The sequence below is a fragment of the Larus michahellis genome, chromosome 4 (assembly GCF_964199755.1).
Source record: "Larus michahellis chromosome 4, bLarMic1.1, whole genome shotgun sequence".
Classification (NCBI taxonomy): Eukaryota; Metazoa; Chordata; class Aves; order Charadriiformes; family Laridae; genus Larus; species Larus michahellis.
In genome coordinates this window covers 38,242,554-38,265,360 of record NC_133899.1, presented here as the reverse complement: position 1 = coordinate 38,265,360, position 22,807 = coordinate 38,242,554, and the positions used below count along the sequence as shown (strand labels likewise).

Sequence of the window (22,807 nt, the reverse complement as noted above, 5' to 3'; positions counted from 1 at the left end):
AATATTAGTATAAGGAGAATGTTGAGGACTTTATCCTGATATATGATGTTAGATACTTACATTATTTCATATGAATGAGAACTTGCTAATAAATGACATTTATGCAGGGTGGGCTTGGTGGAATCAAAAATCCGTATTCTAGTTGGAAATCTGGAGAAGAATGAATTCATTACACTGGCTCATGTGAATCCACAGTCGTTCCCAGCACCCAAGGAGAATCCTGACAAGTAAGCAAAACTGTTTTTTCATGTAATGGTGAGGAACTAACTTAGCTAAAATACCAATTCATTAATAAATAAACCAGCATTTTTATAGAATCTTAAATTAATTTTTAATGACATCATGTAAAGGCAACCAGTTCTAAGCTATTTTCCAGTACTGTTTGTGAAATTAGATGTTCTTTATTCTGTCTAAGAATGTTTCTAAGCAGAAAATAACTTCAGGAAAGAATACATTTTTGCTCATAACTGTATTAATTGCATAATTTCATGCCAATAATCCACGTTAGCTACTGCTACTTGGCTGCTGCTGTTTGATCATCTAGCATCAGTTGGTAAGACATTTTTAATTAGAGGCAGCACTGAGAATCAGGTGGAACATCAGGTGCAGCAGAACCAAAATCTCGAGTAACTAAGTACATTTAATGTTATTAAATTCAGCAGTTGAGATGTGTATCGTTTAAACTTGGTGATGTTAGAACTCCTCAGGATGTGGAAGCAGTGGAGAGAATACCAAGCACTTCAGACTTTTCAGGATTGCATATGTTTTTCAGCTCCTTCCCCGCTCTGCCACCCTCTCCTCCCCCACTCAAAACAATGCTTGCAGGTGTGTGGGCTAAAACTCCTTTTAAGACTTTATTTCATTTCTAGATAATGTTGTAATTAACTTGTAAGGAATCATATTTTTGTGTGAAGCATGAGAACAGGGAAGAAATTCCTGTCTTTGCTGGGAATATGTGAAAAGCCTTGTTTACCTTCCACACAGCCTTTTCCAGACATCAACTGCTTCCAGTGATACTATGGTGCTACCTTTTTTTTGTTGTTAAAGCTATATACATAAATTACGCACGTGTTCCAACTGAAATTGGACAATGGCAGGCAGTACCTCTGCAGGATCATTTTAGGTGGTAAATGCAGCTACAACTGCCTGCATAATGACAGGCTCCACTTAGCGCTTGTTTCAGAGGAATTGATGCAGGCAGCGCTTTTAGGAAGGGTCATTTTCCCAATGTAAACATGTGTGTTCTTTCACCAGCCTGCCTAAATTTTTTCATTGATTGGTTGGAAAATGGCGTTCTTCTGAAATAGTCTTACGGGGGAAAGACATTTGAATTAAAACGTAAAATGTCTTGAGCTACTACAGAAGTGTTACACTGTATTCTGTAATAGAATATAATAGTCCATCTTCCGTGTATATAGTGTGAAGTTGAGCTGTCAAAGGGAGGCTCTTCCTACCTAAAAACTGTATTTTGTCGTCAGTTACAGTTAAGAAATTTGAGAGTTGAAGACAAATTTAGGTGGCAAAATAGAAGTTGTTTAGTTGGGGGATAGTTTCTAACTGCTTTCAGGTGCCGAAAATCTATTATCTCCTTTCAAATTTATTTCCTTTACAATTGCGATGACTAGTTGTAACTCCTAAAAATGAGAGAATCTATACAGAAGCACAGTTGAATGAAGTAATATACTGATGATTTTAATTCATTAAGTTTGCTGAAGGTAGATGTGTCAGTGTTTCATGACTTTGCTTTGTATTGCAAATGAAAAATGTTGTCACCTTTGTTTTTTGCCTTTCTATGGCTAGCCCCGCCATGGGTAGTGGAGCTAAAATATACAACTGTTGACTGTCGCAGCATATAACTTACTAGATGATTCAGTTCTTCGTCAGTATTACATTACTTTTTTATATAAATTTTTCCAGGGAGGAATACCGTACAATGTGGGTGATTGGCTTGGTGTTCAAGAAAACTGAAAATTCTGAAAATTTAAGTGTTGATCTTACCTACGACATTCAGTCTTTTACAGACACAGGTGAGTCTTGCTTTCTAGATGTCCTGGTATTAATAAGTTATTGTCTTTGTTCATAATGTAGTCCATTTCAGTAGTAGAATTGTATCTAGATATAGAGTAGAAGGATTCAGCTAAGGTGTTATTTAATGAAATACAGTTTTAATGAGTTTTAATGCTTCTAGACACCTCAGACTAATCATTTTCAGTTTGTTTCATTAAAACTGTTTGAAATGATGCACACAAATCTTTCAGATCTCACTAAAAATGGTATATTGTGATCTTTATTTAAACAGCAATCAAGCATCATGTCAATCATCAGGCAAACTACCTATCTTATTCTCATTTTCAAAATATGCGTATAGTTAAATTCAGTTTCACTAAGTGACAAAAACATGTAATCAGTGGATTGAAGCTGAGTATCTAGTAGACCCTAGAACAAAAAGCCTTTTATTCCATGGTGTTTCATACTAGCTAGTTGGTTCAGTAACTTTTCTTGCAGTGAGTGTTGGACATGAAAGTAAATCTTTTTGACTTTTTTTCCATTGTTTACTCTTTGATTCACGAAAATAGTTTAGAACACACATAAGAAATCTGTAGGCAAAGAATTGGTAACAGCTGGGGAGTGTGACTCTCCAGAGACTTAAAACTCAGAAAAGGACACTACCTTTAACAGGCTTATCTAATAAATTTGAAATATCTTTTTTTTTTAAACAAATGACAGTTAAGGCTCAAGTAATACATGTTTACAGAGTTAAAGGAATATGTTCAAGTGCTACCTAATGCAACCCTGGTCTCTGGATTTATAATACTCAGTAAGACTGGAAATGATGAAATTGTATACCCCTCTGCCCCCCCCCAACCCCCCATGTGAGTGTATGAGTGAATTTAATATAGGTATACATACGGATATATTTAAGTAAATCATGCCAAGGTTTGAAAGTTCTTTTTTGTCATACATAGCTGCAGTGTCGGGGGGTGTCTGTGTGTGTGTATATATGTATATAACTGCCTTTTCTTGTCAAAGGGATTTTTGTTTTCTTAACAGAGGTGGAATATGCATTTTTGTTATAAGTGGTGAAGATGAAACTGTAGACACATCATCCTAATTTTTAACACTGTAGAAAAGGCATATTATCTTAGCTGTTGCTTTGAAGGAGTGAAGAATCCGAGTTACAGTTTCTCAGGTCTTTTATTGTTTATAAATGGATATTTCAATAGTGTACTTAGCAGATTTTTGGTATGAAAATACTAGAACTTGCACTTCTGATTTTGAATCTGATTTACTTGCACTACATTCAAATCTGAAATTTGTCTAAATATATGTAATTTTAAATTAAGTAGCATATCATAAAAATCATTGTAGACTGTGATGTATAGTCTTCTGTTCAATTTGTAAATACACTCTGAAATGCAAACAGTTTCTGTTTGTGTGTTGTGGGTTTCTTTATCATCCCAAATCAACGTGGGTCTGTCTGCTGTGTTTTTAATCCATCCCGAAAACTTCTGTTTGCCCTGTCTTTTGGAATAGATGCTAAGATTTTATCAAAACTACAGAAGCATTTTCAGGAATGAAATTGGGGAATAGCTTGCCTTTTAGTGGGAGCAGGGGGAGGAATAGAGCTGTGAAGAGTGGGCTGGATTTTCCTTCTATTGAAACTTTGGTAAGACCTAATGTCAGGAGTATGGACTGCTTTCCTGAGCATGCCCCTACCCTAACTGTAATTTGTATAATCTTTACACAGAGCTTCTTCAATACCAAGAATTAGCGTAGCAGGCTCTTTAATATGCAGTGTTCATTGAGCTCTTTGTGTGTCTGTCTCTTAACAGCTTTTTAATTACATGTTCCCAGCCAATTCAATGAGATTCCTTAACATTTGTAGAATAGACAGTGAATAAGGGAGATAGCTTTTAAGTTTTTTGTATTTCAGATCTAGAGAAAAATTATTTTATTCATACATCTGCCACAGCTTTGTTCAACGTTGTATAGACAGTGTGAAAGAAGAAGAAATTCTTCATTTTTCCCTGGCTTTACTTGAACCCAAGGTGTTGGGTTGCAGTGTAGTTCCTTTACTAGCGCTAACTATGTTGACTCACTAGAAGTAAATGTTCTGAGGTGAAGAGAAATAGCTCATAATAGTAGACATAATTAAAAAAAACAAAGCAAACCAACTGAAAAAACCCAAAACACAGCAGAAAAAAACCAATCGTAAATCACTTTTGTATAAAAACGTAGCAGTATCTGAGTTGCCAGAATGATTTGTACTATATTAGCACACGAGCATTCAGCTCCTGAATTAGAACTCATTTGTTGTAGGAACTGCATAAATAAAAGCTGAATCAACTGTGAAGAAAATAGTTTTATGTAAATACTGTAATTCTTATGAGGAAATCTTATTTCTGTCTTTAGTCCCTTTGAGCTGAAATGAAGAATTCACTTCAGAGAGCTGTTACTGTTAAAACTTGTTAACAATACAGTTTAGAGACCTGCCTACTTGCAAGATATTTTTCTTGGAAAATGGATCACCTGTTTCCAAAGTAACATTTTAGCGTTTGTACTATCAGTGCTGGTATAGCAGGCAGTTCACTGTCTTCCTCCAGAACAAGGAAACACTATGCTTGTTCTTGAACATAATAAATGTTCTGAAATGCAAATTGTTTCTGCCTGGGCAAGTAAGTGGACTTTGCAAAATGCTTCAATATGTCTTAATGTTATTCTAATTGTGTAGTTTATAGGCAAGCAATAAACAGCAAGATGTTTGAGATGGATATGAAGATTGCTGCAAGGCACGTGAAACGTAAGCAACTTCACCAACTGCTACCGAATCATGTGCTTCAGAAAAAGAAAAAGGTAAACTTGACTAATACTTGAGAGCAATAAAAATGCCATTGAGAAATGATTCCTCAGCTTTTTATACTTACTAATCAAAGAACTAAAATCACATTTTGAAACCTTAGTTTTACTCGTATAAGCAATGCGATATCATTTGCCTGTAGCAGTATTAGTAGGTGCACTAAATAGAATACTAGATTTCCCAGAACATCAACAACATGGATAGTGTCTTCAGGTCTGGCTGAAATACTGTGTTTTGTTGGCTTTCTTAAACTAAACAGACTTATGAAAGTGTAATAAAGAGGTTTTAAAGCTCTCCTGCTATTTTAACATGCAGGTCACCTAAAGGAAGTGTCTGTAACAACACCAGTAGAACAATCAGTCAAGCAATTCTTGTTATCTCCAGCTTTTTCCTCTGAATTTCTTATTACTTAGATTTTCCTGCAAGTGTCCTAAATGTAAAATTACAAGTGATCAAATAGAAGCAGAGTAGAATATTGAACTTGTTGCTGCCTTTTTGTATCTAAGATGGTAGTCTGCTGCTGTAACTGAGGTTGACTACTTTGAGGATAGCTTGAGGGAAAGTATTCTTCAACCTGCAACTTGGCAGCTTTTGGTATTGTATGGTATTTTAATTAAAAGATCTAGATGACAGTTTTGACATCAGAAAGTTGCCCATTGCCTGGCCAGGGTTACTTTCTCCCTCAATACTTAGTTTACCTGTTGGCCACATGTGAGAATGGTAGCAAAATTTTTAATTAAGCTGTTGTGTTGTATGTGATTTACTTTCAGTGGAGGCAGGAGGAAGGAGGTGGAACATTGAATTTAACCATTTAGTCTGTATTTGAAAATCCCTGCTTCTTTGTGTTAGCTTAATCTGAGAGCAATACAGGTTTACTTGTTTTTGTGAATAGCTAAACCACTGTTATATACTCTGTTTTAGGTGTATCTGAATAACGTGCTTTATTACCATGTCTTTTTATTACCTGCTTTTTTAAAGAATAGGAAATCTTGTATTGAAACCAAGTGTAAATCTGTTTATAATATGTTTCAGAGGACAACGTAAATATTAAGTAATGCATCTCTTTAAGTAGTACTATGTCAGAGGAGGGTTTTTCTTCCCTGCTGACTGTCTAAGTTCAAATCAGTCTCTAGATTCTTTGTATTAATTGCAGTTTTGGTGTACATCAGTATTATTTGAAGTTAATGAAAGCAGTATCTGTAAGCCCACAAAAAAAACCCCTTGAAATAAAGCTGAAAAGACAATCACTAAACATAATAACTATTTCTGGTTTTGAACATTATTGGTTCAGACAAATCCGTACCTGAATTGTGAATGTGAAAATGTAAATGCTTGTAGTGACAGGATAGCGGATTATTTACTTGTAAAAGGATTTGAAAATTGTCCATTTATGTTTTACATTTTTAAATGCTCCTTCTTTTAGGGTGTTTTTTTTTTTTTTCTAAAAAAGTACTTAAGACACGCATACATACTTAGTTTGCAGTGGAAGCTCATCACTATTAAATTGCCTCTCGGTTCTTTTGTTCTTCACAAATGTAACAGCTAACACTTTGCATAACTAAAATATTACATCACTTGAATCTTCGCTGATTTTTAAGCCCTAAAGACTAATATAATTTTCTTCTATCTTGTGGATTGCAGCATTCGACAGAAGGGATCAGGTTGACAGCTCTGAATGAGAACAGCCTAGACTTGTCTATGGACAGTGATAACAGCACGTCTGTGCCTTCGCCTACTAGTGCTATGAAGACGAGTCCATTGAACAGTTCTGGAAGTTCTCAGGGGTAATGAAGAGTTTTGGTCTTGTTCCTAAATTACTTGTGTAAAAGCATAGTAAATACTGCATGTGTGAGATAACACAATTGTCAAGGTGTGAGTGTTCCAAATTGGAGGTTGCAGACATTCTTATTCCTAGTTAGAGCGCTAGAGCAGGGCTAAATTTGTGGCATAGGGAGCATGCCATTGGACTTCAGATGAGGAATTATAAAGGTGGGTAAAGATGCTTAGAGGAACAAGGTGATATAAAAGCCATGGGGCGCTGCAGTAGGAGGCTGAAAGAGGTAGTGAGCAGGAAATTGAGGTGTGAGAGTGAGGAAGAGTTATGTGAGTTTTGGATCAAAATGTGAGACAGTAGAGAAGTTCAGGCTTTCTGTTTGGGAAATCGGTAGTGCTACTGCTATTACTGATGATATCTTTGCAAGTTAAGCTTAGGAACATAATTTTCCATTGTATTTTCATAGCGTGCATATTAATGTTTATTTTAATACTTACTTTCTCTATTAAGTCTTTCCCTATCTAAACTTCAATTTGCCCGAGTAAATGGGATTCTACTCTCATCTTTCAAGAGTCTCATTTTTGTCTATGTGATACACAGAGAAGTTAACATCAATCTCCTACAATTGTGCAGTATTAGATGTATATTGTAGGATATTGTGTAGGATAAAATACTTAAGTTCACTAAACTTACTCCTTTTGACAAGTGCTCTTTTAGTTAGTATTCCTTGGAAAATTATTTCCAATAGTTGATGCCACTGACATGCTATTAAAACAAGTCTGTGGTATCGAGAATATCAGGCTTCAAGTGGAAATCGCCCTGTGTTGATCCTAGACACGTACTGCTTCTCTATTTCTTGAAAATTAAAAAAACCAATTTTTTTGTCGTGTGGAATCCCAGGCCTTTGCTTGGGAAGTCCAGACTGAAATCACCATTGTAATGGTGCGTGTAGACTGAAAACAAACTAACTTTCTATTCTAGTCCTTCTACAAGGTTTTGTCCTTCAGGAAAATAGTTCCTACGGTTTTCCCCTGCATTTTATTCGGGCAGACATTGTCTTAATTTTTGCCTCTTTTTAATGCAACTTTTTACCGGTCTAAAAAACTTATCTCTGAAATGATTCAAATTCTTCAAATAGCTTCCATTGCTCAAGTTTGATAGTAGATTGCCAGTGCTCATTTCTGTCTTCCTACTGTGACATAGTGTTACAAGTTCTGCTCTGTAATGTAGGTAAAATCCTATCAGCTATGGTTACTGTCCATGCATATGATGTGATGAAAGGCAGATTATATAGCACCATAGATTTACTGATGTTCAGCATTGTCATTTTTCTCTTTTTAGCAGAAGCAGTCCTGCGCCAGCTGTAACAGCAGCATCTGTGACCAACATACAGGCTTCTGAAGTCACTGTGCCACAAATAAATTCCAGTGAAAGCTCAGGGGGTAAGGAAAATGGGATAGTGTATTGTTTCTATTGATTTTTTTGTAACATTTATAAAGCAGTGTTTTATCCAGTTTGAGGTCTTTACTTAACACATGTAACATGTTCTCCTTAATGAATTTCTTCAGGACTCAGGAAACTGTGGTGGAATATTTTGTGCTGCCATGTTTGTTCTTTTGTTCTTAGGGATTTGCCATTCGCAATAGCAGTAGTTTTCCAATGACCTGATGCAGGTCTATAGTTCAGTTGGTCAAGTGAGGAAAAACTGTCTACATCTGGAAGAGCAATTCTTGTATTTTTTTTTAATCCATTTTGTAGTTAAACCCAAGAGGTGACTCTGTACTGTCTGTAATCTGTGCTTCCATGTTCCTGCTCCTTGTGCTTCATGAAGGTGATTTTAGGAACGAAAAAGATTCAGATGTAAGCAGAACACAGGCTCCTTACTGATGTCTTTTCAAATATGTCCCACTGTGTGTGCTGACTTTATCCTCTGTTTTCTACAAGAAAAAGTACACTTTGCTTAAAAATTAAAAAAAATGATTAAAAACTGACTTTTTAGTGAGTTATTTCACTCTGACATGTGGGACGGTGGAGTCTTACTGTTCTGATTTTTATCATTAGTCACAGGTGCATCAATGTGAGTAAGTTTGTCCATGAGCACTAAATGGAGCTTAAATGACATGAATGTTTTTTTTTTTTTATTTGGAAGCATATCAGAAATTGTTTTTTGTATTTTGGTTAATCAAAAGCAATCACCTGATGGTTATTAATGAAAAAGTTCCTCATCCTGGAGCATCTCCCTATGTGTATGTATTGGTTTGAGGTATGTAATTGATGAGGCAGAGCTTTGTCATATGGAGCATTTTTCAAAAGGATGTATGGAACGTCAGATCTTTATCTGATGCTCGGTGATGACTTCGTATCTGTCATTGCATACTCTGAGCCTGAGAAACACTTCGTGTTTGAGTGACAAAGGGAGTATCAGATTGCTCTTGTATTTGATTTAAGGCAGTCTTTGTCAATGCATATATATAGTAGAGTACGGAAACAATAAAACTTCTTTGGCTACCAAGAACAATAAAGCTATATTAGCACAGAGCTCTGTCTGGGCTAGTATACCCTGCTGCCATGTGGCTACCCTGTATCTGGTACAAGAATTCTCTCTCAGAATGAGCTCGAAGCTGAAGTGTGCTGTGGATACACACCTGCTGTTCCAAACGTGATGCTTATACTACTAATGGTGCCACATCCTTGATGCCTACTTGATACCAATGGTTTTGAGTAGAGGCCAAAAATACCAGTGATGGAACTGAAATGGTTGTATCAACTCATCATGTTGAAGCTTTTTAACTTGTTTCTCCATAGGTACTTCAAATGAAAGCATTCCTCAAACTGCCACACAACCAGCCATTTCTCCGCCACCAAAGCCTACCATCTCTAGAATCGTTTCCTCAGCGTATCTATTAAATCCATCACCAAGAACTTCAGGAAATGTTGCAACAAAAATGCCTAGCCCTGTCACAGCAGTGAAAAGGACGTCTTCTCCCCATAAAGAAGAGTCTCCCAAGAAAATGAAAATTGAAGAGGTATTTGAGATTTTGAGATGTCTGCTTTATGCATTCAGCTTGCTTAGGTGTTAGAGTGAATTTTTATTATGCTGATACTCATGACACATGTACTGCATTAGCATAAATGCTTAGATTCTAAATTCTTGTCTTAACAGCATTTTTCTTGTTACAGTATAACATGTTAAGTCTTACAACTAACTCTGTCTTCAAAAATGCGACCTTATTGTTGTTTTTTAAATATGTTTTTATGATTTTTAATAGTTTCTGTGTTTGTTTGCATTTCAGCAGGATGAAATAAGTGAAGATACTAGCTGTATAGATTTGAATGAGGATGAAAAAATGGAAACTAAGGTATTTATGCCTAGACCATACAATTTTGTGTATATTAATTGTGGCTCCTGTGAAAATTACTGTGTTTCCCTTTTGGAATGACTAAGAGGTTTTGTAGATACAGTATATTCTCTCCAGTAAAGGTATCAAAATGATGTGTTATTTTTCAATGTGTATGTCAACATTGATGAACTGCAGTATGTTACCCACTGCCAGGCTAAGCTGAGCCTGAGTCCGTGGTCACGTAGGACAGTGATTTCTTTGCTGGTCATTCATACGGTCTTATGCATAGCAAAAGAATTAATGATTGTATTTAAATTTGTTAAATCAGATTGGGGTGTGTCTGTATGCCTTACTTTGCCTGCATCCCAAACTTGATGTGTGATGCTTAGTTAAAGAACAGTTGTCCTGTGTATTCCATTGTGATTCCATTTTGATTTTTGAATCCCAAAGCCAGGTACTACCTTGCTCACTTTGTGGATTAAAAAAAAAATAAATCAATGGTAAATCTTTTCTTATAGTGAAATTATTGTATGAAGTTACAGCATAACTTTTGGGGACTTGCAGAGCTTCAAGCGTGCCCCTCCAGTATCTTGTAATTTAGCAGACAATTTTTCTGCTTATTGGTGAACAGAAAGTGTGACAGTCTGTCTTTAGCCTTACGATAGCAGTTCTCCACTTGGGCATATACAGTTTCTATAGGGCATGTTCTGTTGTCTCTGGGATACTCTGGAAAATACGCTGAGAAATTAAAATATCTATTAAAGTGTTTGAGTGCTGTGGTTTGGTTTCCACACCCTTAAGTGAGGAATTGTATCTTGTTATATAGTCACCTTGAAATCTCTTTGAACTCGAGACAGGTGAAGGCAGAAATGCATGTAAGCATTTAATCCTAACACTGAAAATAGATCCTCTTGATACAGATCGTTATAAAAGACATAGGTAATCCTGTTAGCTTTTGTTGTCAGTCTCCTTTAAATCTTATGTCCTTAATATGCATGGAGGAATGAAATTCTTTAACATGAATGAAACACATGCCTTTTTGTTAGGGTATGGTTTACTAAATGGTACAATTTTAACTAACAGGCTGTTTTCATTAAAATGAGAATGTGCCACTGTCCTGCTCTAGCTATGCAGTCCCACTGTTTTACCTGAAAAAACTGGCTCTGACATTCATCTGTTCATTTAGAAAGCTGATTCAACTCATCAAAGTAGCAGGAAAACTTATCTAGCAGAATGGCGAAAGGAGTGGAAAAGCAGTTGAATTTGCAAAAAATTCAGTAGCTTTTCACGTGGTCTTCCTTGATGCTACACTTTTTGTCTTTAATGAGTTGAATAACCTGTAATGTTTTCCTGTAGAATTCCGCATAAAAGTTATTATGCGGTTAAACAAGTGACAACTGAGAAGTGATGTAGCTTGTGTTGACGTCAAATTCCCAATGAGCAAAATATTCTCTAGTGTGGTGATTCCATTTTAAACGGATGGATATCAATGCAGCAAGTACTGGTACTTGCCTTTTTTCTTTTGCTGTATAGGCACAACTTAAGGCGTCCTGGTTAATGGAGTTCTGTATAAATAGCTTTTATAGTTGGAAGTGGTGTAACAGTGTTGATGCTTTTGTTTTTTTAGGAGCAACTTGAGACAGAAGTGAATGTTAATTCTCAAACAGAAACTCTTCAGACAACTTCTCTGCAAGCTCCTCAGGTACTGTTTTTAAAAGCAACACCTGTGTGTGTGTGTGCTAATCTGTGGTGAAAACATTGCAATTAAAAAAAGTCCAGATGTTAAAAATAAATGTATAATTTTTAATATAAATCCATTGTATGGAAAGCTGCTTGTTGTTACTGTCACAATTTTTGTGTTTTAGATGGTCATTGATCTTATTGAATGTGCATTGTAGCTAAACATGTATGGCTTGCCATACAAACTGACTGAACCTGGATTCGCTCTTCTGAATTGTGCCTTCAAAGTAAGGGGCTCAGTTTATTCCTTTGTGCTTTGCACATCACAGAATAATCCTTTCTAATAAGGAGACAAATGCTTTAAATATCTGTTGCTCAAAGATACCCTGGTAGAGGTTGAGAATGTCTGAAATATAACTTCAGATTCTGATATTTGGTATGAGAGGGAGAGGGAAGTTACAATCATAATTCACTAGCCGGCTGTGTTGCTTCACTGCAGGTATCACAAGTATAAGGAGCACTGGAAAATTAGACATTAAGTTAAGAGTTCTATGACATTCACTTTAAATTTTTGTCCCTAATATTGCGCATCTTTGTCTTTACTAGCATATTTAGGCTTCTCTTAACGCTCTACTGATCAAAGTTTCACCATCACAAAACCTTTTATGTACGCTTTACAGTAAACGTATTGATTGAAAATGGAGGTACATTGCAATAGTATTAGTGGTATTTGTTACCGGACTTTTTGAACTATATGAGCAGTACTGAATAAAGGTATCAAAATTATTTGGCAGAAACTCTAGCTGTTTCGTGGGCACTCTGAACTGCTGCATTTAGTACACCAAGCTTATTTCACCTATTGTTGAGGGATGATTATATAAAGCTTTGTGGCTTTTACAAATTGTGTAGTTGTTACTTTAGCAAAAGTAATCTGGAAGCTGCAGTAAGAATGGTGGGCCTCTTCTGTCTTTTTTCAGTATTCTCGTTGGCTTTGTTTAAAACACTGCTCATGCTGCAGAAAGCAAACATGTTAAACCACAGGTCAGCAACAACTAGAGTGAGCTACTGGGGGCTTGGGGAGGTGGGAAGTCAAAGCTATTTTGCTCTGAGTCCTTGTTGCATTTTGCTTTGCTACCGTATCAGTCAGTGATAACTTGATTTATTTAGTTTTAATAAAACAACAATTAAGAGCAGTCATTTTAATGCAGTTTTCCCCATGTATTAAATGTACCTTACATTAATTTTGAATGTTTATAACGTAAGAGAACGTTTTATGATAAATCATGGGAAGTACTGCATAATAACTGTGTTATTGGGGTGGCAAATAATCTGCAGTGGAAGAGAAGTTTTTCAAAATCACAAAAAAACCCAAACGAAACCAAAACAAACCCACCAACCAACAATAGAGGCTTGTTAAGCATGTGAGAAATTAATGAGTCACACTGAATCTTGAGAGTGTGCCTTTCCTGTGTTTCCCTTTATTTGGCTTTAGATACAATTTTGCTGAATGGGATTTAAGTCTTTTAAGTGAGGGAAAAAAAGTATTCACATTATTTTCAAGGTGAAATTCTTAACCCAGTCATATTAGCAGTGTTTCAGAGCTTATCAGCCCTTTTCCATGTAGATGTAAACCAATACGAAAAATTGGAAATTTGGCTGTCAAGAGCTTTAAACAGTTTGAAATGTGAATGTACGAAGACACATACTTTGCACTGGGGGACAGTTGTTCATCATTCATCTGTAAGGCGCTGAGGCTTAGCACTGAATTGTTCAAAGGAATTTTTAAATACTAAACATGTAGATCAGATAGTAGATGTCACCGATCAAGCACCCTTATGTGAATATTACGTTTTATTATAATACAGGTTATTAGTAGGCTCAGCTCTATCTGCAGTGCTTCCTAATTTCTTGCAGTTGTTGAAAAAGGAAATGCACACTATGGAAGAGACTGTTGTACAAATTTTCCTTAATAATGACTGTGTAGGCAAAGGAAATACCTGCTTCTGTATTTATAATGTGCAATTACCCTTATCTTGATACATTCCTAAAAAAAACTCTTGTAAAGATCTTATTTTTGAAAGTTAGTGCCAAGTACTTCAATATTTTTCTTTTGATATTTACAAAGTTAAAATACAATCAAACTTCTTCTTTTCTTTTCAGAAAACACCCAGTACAGACCTTTCAGATATCCCTGCTCTCCCTGCAAATCCTATTCCTGTTATCAAGAATTCAATAAAATTGAGATTGAACCGGTAAAAACAACCTCAGGGGTCCATAAACAGTATCTGCCAACTCAACCTGTTGTCTTCTAATGCTAGAAAAAAAAGGAGAACGGAGGGTGCAAGACTAGAACATAATCGCAAATGGATTTAGGTATATTTTGTGCACTTCCCTTTCTGGGCTAAAATCACCACTTGATTGGAAGTCCAGGTTAGTATGCGAAGCCAGGAGTACAATTAATGTGTTAGCAACAGTTGCGTTAAATATTTTGAAGGATTACTGCCTTTAAAAACATGAACACTCTTTGTAGCCATATTTGACATTCTGATTGAATTTGTTTGATGCATTGTTTCAAAATTGAGATAAAACTGGCATAAGAATCCCGTAAATGCACTTTTATGTACTTTTTTATTGGAGTATGACTAATTTTAGATCTTCAGCTGATGCGCTTTCGTTTTATTGAAGAATCTCTTCAATAGTAGTATTCTGCAAATTGGGTGACGTTCTATGATATACTATACATTGAAAATAAAGTGTATAGTATATCTAGTTCAACTGCCATCAAGCAGCAGTAAGCCTTTAAAACGAAATGTCAAATCTTGAGGTTATAAGGTGTAAGTTGAGGAAGTAATTGGGAAGTTTTGGTATTGGTGGGACATGATTAAGATGTGGTCTAGTTTTATTTATAGGATTGTTTTAAGGTGCATACAGATCAGCAGTCAAACAGCAAATAAACTTTCCTTTGAGATAATCAGACTCCTTATTCCCTTTTTGTTGATCCCTTTATTTCTTGGGAAAAGCTTTTGCGTTTAATGTTGGGGTTTTTTTGCAGCTTGTATGCACCATATAGGACAGTAGTTATTTATATAAAATAAAAACAAGCCATGTATTCATTTGGGTTCCTTCCTGCCCTTTCCTTAAACATATAATACGTTGTGGCCTGTAGGCACAAATTGAAAATTTTGTCCCATGACTAAAGTGTTTAAGTAAATATTGCGTGCCTGTGAAATATAACACCTGTCTTGATGGCCTTTGAATCACTAAATATAAGATGATTTTTGTACACTCCATGAGTCCTGTATGCATTAAAAAGCTTCAAATTTTAAATAAAGGCAAAAAGATTTTTCCCTAAGAATTTTAACCTTTTTATTTTTAGATGGCTCATCAGAAATGGTTTTACATACTGAACAACACTGAATTTTTAAAAATCATATTTCTAGTAACGACTTGACATCTAGTAAGCTCTCTTACTCCTATTTTTTTGTTCTTGTAGTCCTATCAGAAAAATAACAACTTTTTCTTTTGAAAGAACTGAATCTCTCATGGCAAAGAACAGCAGTATTTGAGGAACGTGAGGGATACCAACAGTAATACCAGATGTAGATAACAAACTTCATGTTACTATTACTTAAGTCTGAAATATGTGGGATGACAAACCATACTCCCCATACTTTGATTAGCATGTTTTATGAACTCCCTTCTCCCATTGTGCTCCATCCTATTACACGTGCATCTTTCATGTTAAAATTAAATTACTTACACTCTTCCCCTTATCCTTCTAAATTAATTCTCCAAAGTCAGAGTGTAGCTTCTCTTTTACTTAGGCTGTGCAGTAACTGAAGGGTTTCTTTTTTTTTTGCCATTTGTCTCTAAGATGTCTAGTATACAATATTTCTCTTTTCCTTGCCCTGTGCAGCCTGCTGTCGTCCACCCCCCAAAGAAGGTTATATTAACAGTTGAAGTGTACAAGGTGTCTGTGTATTTTGTGTAGCTATGGAGTTTAGATCGAAATTGCCAGGCACAAATTTAGTCTTGTCATTTTGTTTACACATCGGAAAATCTTTTTCATTTTATTAAACGTTTCATGTAACTGCACCCAAGTTTTGCCAAGCTGGAAACTTGGAACCTTTCTGTATAGTGACTTTTTAATTCTAGTTTTCATAACCTGGAGATCAGACTGTTGCTTTCGCATGTTGTACGTAGTGTCTCATGACTGGAGTTTGCTTTGTTTTATAGTATCTGTACTCCTTGTATTTTTCAAGAGCTATTTTGTAAACAGATGATGTATTTCTCCATTGAAAACACAATAAAAAACAGCACAATCCCATAGTTGTCTGATTTTTCTGAATGTACGAAATGAATTTTACTTTCTTAATTCATACTTAACTCTGAAATTTTCTGCTAAGACAAAATATGCTGTGGCCTAAAAGAAATAGTACATAAATGTTTTCTAAATAAGCATGATGTTAGATATAGGAAGTGGAAGTCACGCTCAGCAGGATGTTGAGTTCTAGTCTGTTAAAGGGAAAGGTTGTGGATTGGCGGGGGTTTTTATTGCCAAAAAAAACACAAACAAAAAATGTTGAGCATCCATTCCTTGCTTCCCGATTAGGAGTCCGTCTTAAATTCCTAAAATTCATAAAAGCTTTTCTTTTTAAATTATTGAAAGCTGACAAAGCTGTAAGAAATGTCTGCATAAACAATTTGGGGCTATACTGCTTTCTTTAAAAGTTTGAACTCCATTTTTTTAAAAAACATTAGTTGTAACAGTTTAGGCATCTTACACTTGCTTTTCTTGCGAGTGACTTTCTTGTGTCAGCAGATGGCACTATTTCTCTTCTTGTCAAATAGTTTAAGCTTACCCTGAAATAAAAGTAAAAATTACACGTAGCTGTGCATCACTTGATTGATCTTTGTATCAGCATGAGCCCAATACTGCAAATGCTTGATGTGAGTAACTTTAATAAGTAGCTTCCTTTTGACTAAAATGTCTTTAACTGCTAAAACCACTGATGATTATGGTCTTCATATTATAATTACCCTGCCTAAAACAATAAACCTTTGTGTTGTATATATTTTTCACAGCGTGCAATTGCTTGTCTTGTTTAGAACAGATTCATCATCTTTATATCTTGCCCACCCTATCTTCCTTTCATCAGAGCTGATGTTATTTATGGCTTTAATTCCGCTCTTATTTTCTCTGACCAATAAAAATCTGCTAGTAGATATACAAATTTCTGTTCAGTGTTTCTCAATCTACTGGCAATAGGCTTCAATAGGCTTGTTTTTCTGAGTTACCTGTCGTGAACCTCCAGAAGTAAGTTCACGGACTCATAAGGATCTGCAAACAAGAAGCTGAAAATTACTGTTGTGGCCAAAATAATTAACATTAATAAGCCATAGTTCCAACAGATGGCTTTAGACATACTGATTTGAGTCAGACATTTGAGTTGATGACTTCTAGCTGAAGTTGTGCTTCCTTGCTGTAGGTAGTATGCGTGCATGCTATTTCTTACTGCATTTCTTTTTAATAATGAATATCACTTGATAGTAATATACCTTAATGAGAGAACCAATTTTAGTCAATAATAAAAGTTAAAACTGAGTACTTCAGGTTGTAGAATAACCAAAAATAATTCAGTATAGCAAGAACATGCTAGATATTACTGAGCCAGAATCTATACTTAAATGCAAGAAAAGCTACTGTGGTAGTTCCTGAGGAAGCAGAGTATGTTTGTTTTCTCATGGTACATACTTTTTTGGAAGTTGCGTGCATTTGTACAAAAGGCATTTCACATGTTGAAGTGATGCTGGCATCATTTATGTAACTTTATAAACACACGAGTCAAGTAGCTTTGCAGTGCTCTCTCCTCGACGTCATTGTGGCTGAACAATACTTAAAAAATTGTGTCACTTAATGTGCAGATCTCGATAATACACTCGCAAACATCTGTATACACATATATTAGCTGAGGACTTGGTAGGTTCACTTTTTTAAGGAGCCAATGTTCATATTGGAGAAATGTCAGTAATAAACCATTTTTAGTTTACTTTAATACTCTTAGTAGAACTAAGGATCTGTTCAATAGAAACAAACCATCTTGGGTTTGTTGATAGAGGCAGATGCAGTTTGATACGTCTCCAAAGTTCAAACTAATAATTTGAAATATCTACAAACATCAAACATCTGCTGCTATCATCACCAAAAGAATGCAAACTTTGATATCAAACTTCAGAGGGCATTTTTATTATGAAAAAGGTAATGTGATGAACCACTGCTGGATGTCCCATCTGCTTTTTGGGTATTTTAACTCTATTGGTTTTTTAATAAAGTTTAGGGATATTTGTATTGTTCTGACTAAATTCTGGAAATGCTATCTTTAGGTAACCTCTCTTTCTTCCTCCCACACTTAATGAATTAGCCAGATCGCGGTTCCTATTCAGCATGTCTGGCTTTTTTAATGATCTCAGTATTTTTATGACCTCTGTGTTCTACTGGAATGTTTAAAATAAACTTAAGAATGACAATGTCATAAACACTTTATTAAATTTTTACCTCATAAACTCTAAAGATACTGAATTCAGAAAAAGTCAAATTTAACAGCATACTAAGGGTTGGGAAAAAAATGGTTGAATGGTATATGCAGATATTATCAAGCTTGGTTTTTGCAGAAAATTGTCTTTATATAAGAGCCAGAATCCAGGCAAGTAACAGGAAGGGATAAAGAAGAAAATTACTATTGGCGTAAGGTGATAAAAACTCCAACTTTTGGGTAAGGAAAGCTGCATATATTTATTTAACTTAAGAAAATAGCCAATACATTTAAACTGCCTTGTAATAACTGTGGCCCACACAGATCCCAGGCAGTTTACAAGGGCAGATGTCTTTTTGTCTGTCTTATTTGCGAGTTAGCGCATCTACTTTATAAATGCATTTTATGTTTGTATTTTTAGAAGTAAATTTCCTCATATAAGGCCACTTAGGTAAATGTTTTATATGTTTAAAATCTACGTATCCATTCCAACTTTGCAGTTCATCTGAGATTATTCCTGTGATATTTGCTTCAGTCGGGGTAATACGCTAAACTGAAACAGGTAAAATTCTGAATGTTGAATGGAATGTTGGGTCACGTCCCCTCCATTCATCGGGCATTTCGAGTGGCATTAAAATAAAATGGGGGGGGGGGAGGGGGATCCTTGACATTTGAGGAATATCTTTTTATTTTTATTCTCCCCAACTAGAAGATTGATTCTAGGTAATGATAATAAATGTGATACTTCTTAAAACGGCATGTAAGGGTTTTGCACTACAGCTTTTGCCTCAGCATCGCTGAAACCTGGCCCTGTGCGGCGCCTGATGCTCCCTGCCTTCCCCAAACCTGGCATGCGCGCTGTCCCTGTTTGCGTTCCCAGTCTGCGGCGGAGCTGTTAATAAAGAGATTGATGATAAAGTTGTCGAGAAGAGACAGTTGGACAGGACTGCTCGCCATGAGTGACAGAGGGCACGCTCTGCCTTCACAGCCAAGAACGTTGCCCCCAGCAGAGAGCTGGCCATGCCTGGACGCTGTGCCAAGCCTGTTCAGTGCGTGAGGAGAGGAGTCTGTGGCTTATAGGAAGGGTTTCTATTAGATTTTTAGCTTACGTTCTTAAAGTGAGATTTCCTTTATTTAGGATCGTCACACAATTTAAAAAAAAAACCCAACTTTACAGCCTGTTGAGAACAAAAGCAGTTTTGGCGGCGATATAAAGGCTAGTGTAGGTAAGTTCTGAAATTTTTTGTGAACGATCTGCTAGGTCTTTTAAAATATCTCATTGTGGTCTGGTTCAGTGAAGTGAACTAGAGATCCCTTCTTAAAATTAACATGTTTTGTTTTTATGAGAAATAATTGCGTTATTCATGTACTCAATCTAGATATTAGTTTCTGTAGGAATCTCCCTGCCAAGATGTCATAAACTTGATTCAGCTCGGTCACATGGTTGGAATAAGAGAAGCCCAGAATGATGGATGGAAGCATTCATTGTCTCAGCCACAGTTTATCATGGATAATTTTTATCCATCACAATGTAAAAAACAGTAAGACTGATAAAACATTTGATGGTTTAGGCCATCTGCTCATGCAGTATATTAGGATTATTAGTGATTATTCCTATTGTTTCTTGCCTTCATCCAGAACAGCGTGTAGATTTTCTTTACACTAATCATCACTTTGACCACTAAATGCAATATCTCATCTAGGAGTACCTTTTGTTCTTGTAGAATCTAGTTCTTGTAGGTAGTGAGATGAAAAGATCCTGGCAACCCTAATCAAGAACAGTGACTTAAAAAGCAGTTTTAATAGCCCACGCTTCAGTGTTTTGCTTTTGAATGTATTTACAGGAGGAAGATCAATCCTTTTGGTCTGATTGCATTTTAAGTGGTGGTAGATCATTCTCTCTGGACAAAATATACAAATACCATATAGAGTTTTTCCAGCGTTATTTACCGCAGGATGTTGTTTCCTAATTATTTTTTTAACTGCATTGAAACGTGTAGTAGTTTACTAATGAATTCATAAATTCATTCTTTATATATGTATTCTTTCTCATTCTTTAACAAAACACTAATAAAAGGGCTTCTGTTCTGTCAGCCTTTGACCTAGATAGGGGTGAAATCTTGTTTTGTAGTAGTTGGTGTGAATAAAAAAAAAATGTTGCATTGATGTAGTAACACTTTTCCAGTAGTTGGTGCGGGCGCAAGGAATTTCTTCTTAATTTTTAAATTTTGCATCTTGACTGAGGCTACTGGAAAAAACCCCACAAATTCAAAGTGTGTTTTATGAAAAGGTAGGTTTAATTCTGGAGAATCTCAAGTCTGTCAGTTAACTGATTGTGACTATAGTAATCTAAGAAGATTTTTTTTTTTATGTAGGGATATAAGCTAACTCACTCTTGCGTTTATGTTTGGTTTTGTAGGAATTGCTTCACAGCCTCAGTAGTGTTGCTCTGCGTATGCCCTGTCTAGCCAGAAGCACACCAGATGTTCTGTCTTTGCAGATAAAGTCAAAATGGCAAGTTTCATCTAGTACCGTTAGGACCTTTTTTTTTTTCTTTAGCTTAAAGAATACTTTTACATTTGATTTACAATAGGGTGTATTTTTAAAAATGCAAGGAAGTCACACTTTGAATTGTTGATTTTCCTTCCTGGCCTGTTAGTTTTTCAAATTTAATCTGAACATTCGTTACGAAAGTAGGATTCTAGTTTTGTTTAAAGTAGAGATATCTTTACCGTTTATTACTATTTAATGTTTTAGTATGTTAAATTTTTAGATTACCTCAAATTAGTCATTTTTACTTATAGCACCCGCTGTTACGTCTCAAAATGACAAGAGACAACAATTTTCAAAGAATTGTGGGAATGAATTGTCCATTCCTGTGCATTCCACCACCGTCGCACGTCATCAGTGCTTTCTTCCGCTCTAACAGCTCATTCTGGTGCTGCAGGATGTTTCCTTTTAGAAAATAGCCCTACTGTTTTAGTTTCTTCAAAATGAAAGGAGTCATATTATTTCAAAGATGCTTTAATGTGGCTGTATGAGGAGAAATAATATATAATGTGTAAGCAAAGGAACAGACCCCAGCTATAACTATGCTATGAAGCAGTTTGTTAGAAAGACTGACTCACGGCAAAGCCAAACCTGAATTCTAATCCTGACTTGCGTATATGTGACCTTGACAGGGCTATTGACTCTTTGCTTCAACCTCCTTGTATGCGAAATGAGATCAGTGATTATCAGACGTTTCACAAATACTGGCTGCTAACGTTTGGGAATGTCTTGGAATTTTCATATAGAAGATGCTTTAAAGTTATTCCGTTGGATTCTACTGTAAGCACGAATCACACGCTACTTGAAACTCATACGCTAGTTTTCCAATCTCTCTTTTGTATCAGATATATCATCTTTATATCCTGCTGTAAATTAGTTCTAAGGGCATCACGTGAAAGAGGAAAGGTTCCTGTACATGCTATTAGAACAGTCTTCCAGTAGGGGAAAACAACAAAATTGGGCAACTTGGTGCTGTATTTATTTGGACACATGCTATGTCCTACTTTGACTTTTTAAAAAAAAAAATATTTGTATATAAATGCACAGGCTTGCATGTGATGGTTTTTCCCCAGGAAAAAGAGAGCGCTAAAAGCTGCATTACCTGTTTGCTATTCTGATTATCAGCTATTTAATCCTGTCATTGTCTTTCCATTTGCTTATGTGCGGTCTGCGAGCTTTGTAGCTCACTGATACGTTGGTACGATGTGTATTAAATATAACGTATCTGAAAATATATTTTGGCTACACCACTTCTCAGCTTCTGCAATACAAACAAATGATGCAGATCTGTGGTCTGTCTCGCCCTGCAAACAAAACCGGTGAAGGTGGTGAGGATATCGCTGTAAGACTGGCTTCTCTCGTTTACAATTTAGGAATTTTTCTAGTTCTCCAAGCTCCAGTCGCTTTCATACGGAAGCTTGTCTGAAAATCGGGGAAGACATTCTTGTATGAGTCTGTTCGTGGTTTGCATTTAGGTTCTTCACAATCGTTAAGTGTAAAGGGTTTTAATTTTTTTAAGGAAAACTTAATTTTGAAGTGCAATTTACATAGTAAATGCAAAAATAACTTACCACTTCTATTTTTCTGTTGATTTAAAAAAAAAATAAGTCCTTTTTAAAGTAGTGTGTCTGACAGCTGTAGAGAAGAGAAAAGCATGTTAGCTTTACAAAGCAGCAGAAGCAGCACATTGTTCCTGCAGTGCGCATAGCATGGCACAGAAGCTCTACCTGGTTTATATAGAAGTTAGTCTAAGCAAATAGCAGAAGTTAAGGTTTACCACCTTTTGAGGGTCAGCCTGTGCAACACCGCAGAATAAAAACTGGAAGTAACATGGGGCCCTGTAACTGTGATTGTGACAACTACTTCTAGGCTGGCCGACTTCATCCCAAAACAAGTGTCTGTGCTCCTGTACTAGTGAATAGGATGCGCCCAATGTCATCCCATTTTCCCTCAGATCTTCTCAACACCTTCCAATTCTTAGTTGTTTACTTCCAACACTCTTCTAAGTAGTCCTGCTATTTTGAAGTAACTCCTTTATTCTACCTGGAGGACTGAACTGAGGCAGCAAACC

General features: G+C 35.9%; 1 protein-coding gene across 8 annotated transcripts in view; it reads left to right on the top strand.

The window, feature by feature from the left end:
* Positions 1–15,980, top strand: part of PAPOLA (poly(A) polymerase alpha) — a 43,831-nt gene extending 27,851 nt beyond the window's left edge. For 3 of the 8 annotated variants that reach the window (XM_074584055.1, XM_074584059.1, XM_074584051.1), the window contains exons 14-22: positions 108–227; positions 1,918–2,027; positions 4,733–4,854; positions 6,500–6,642; positions 7,974–8,074; positions 9,438–9,658; positions 9,926–9,991; positions 11,601–11,675; positions 13,814–15,980. In XM_074584055.1, the coding sequence (XP_074440156.1) occupies positions 108–227; positions 1,918–2,027; positions 4,733–4,854; positions 6,500–6,642; positions 7,974–8,074; positions 9,438–9,658; positions 9,926–9,991; positions 11,601–11,675; positions 13,814–13,909 (1,054 nt within the window). In that variant the 3' untranslated portion in view covers positions 13,910–15,980. The remainder of the gene's footprint in view (positions 1–107; positions 228–1,917; positions 2,028–4,732; positions 4,855–6,499; positions 6,643–7,973; positions 8,075–9,437; positions 9,659–9,925; positions 9,992–11,600; positions 11,676–13,813) is intronic. The other 5 variants (XM_074584058.1, XM_074584053.1, XM_074584056.1 and 2 more) reach the window with 3 other exon arrangements.
* Positions 15,981–22,807: the final 6,827 nt, after the last annotated feature.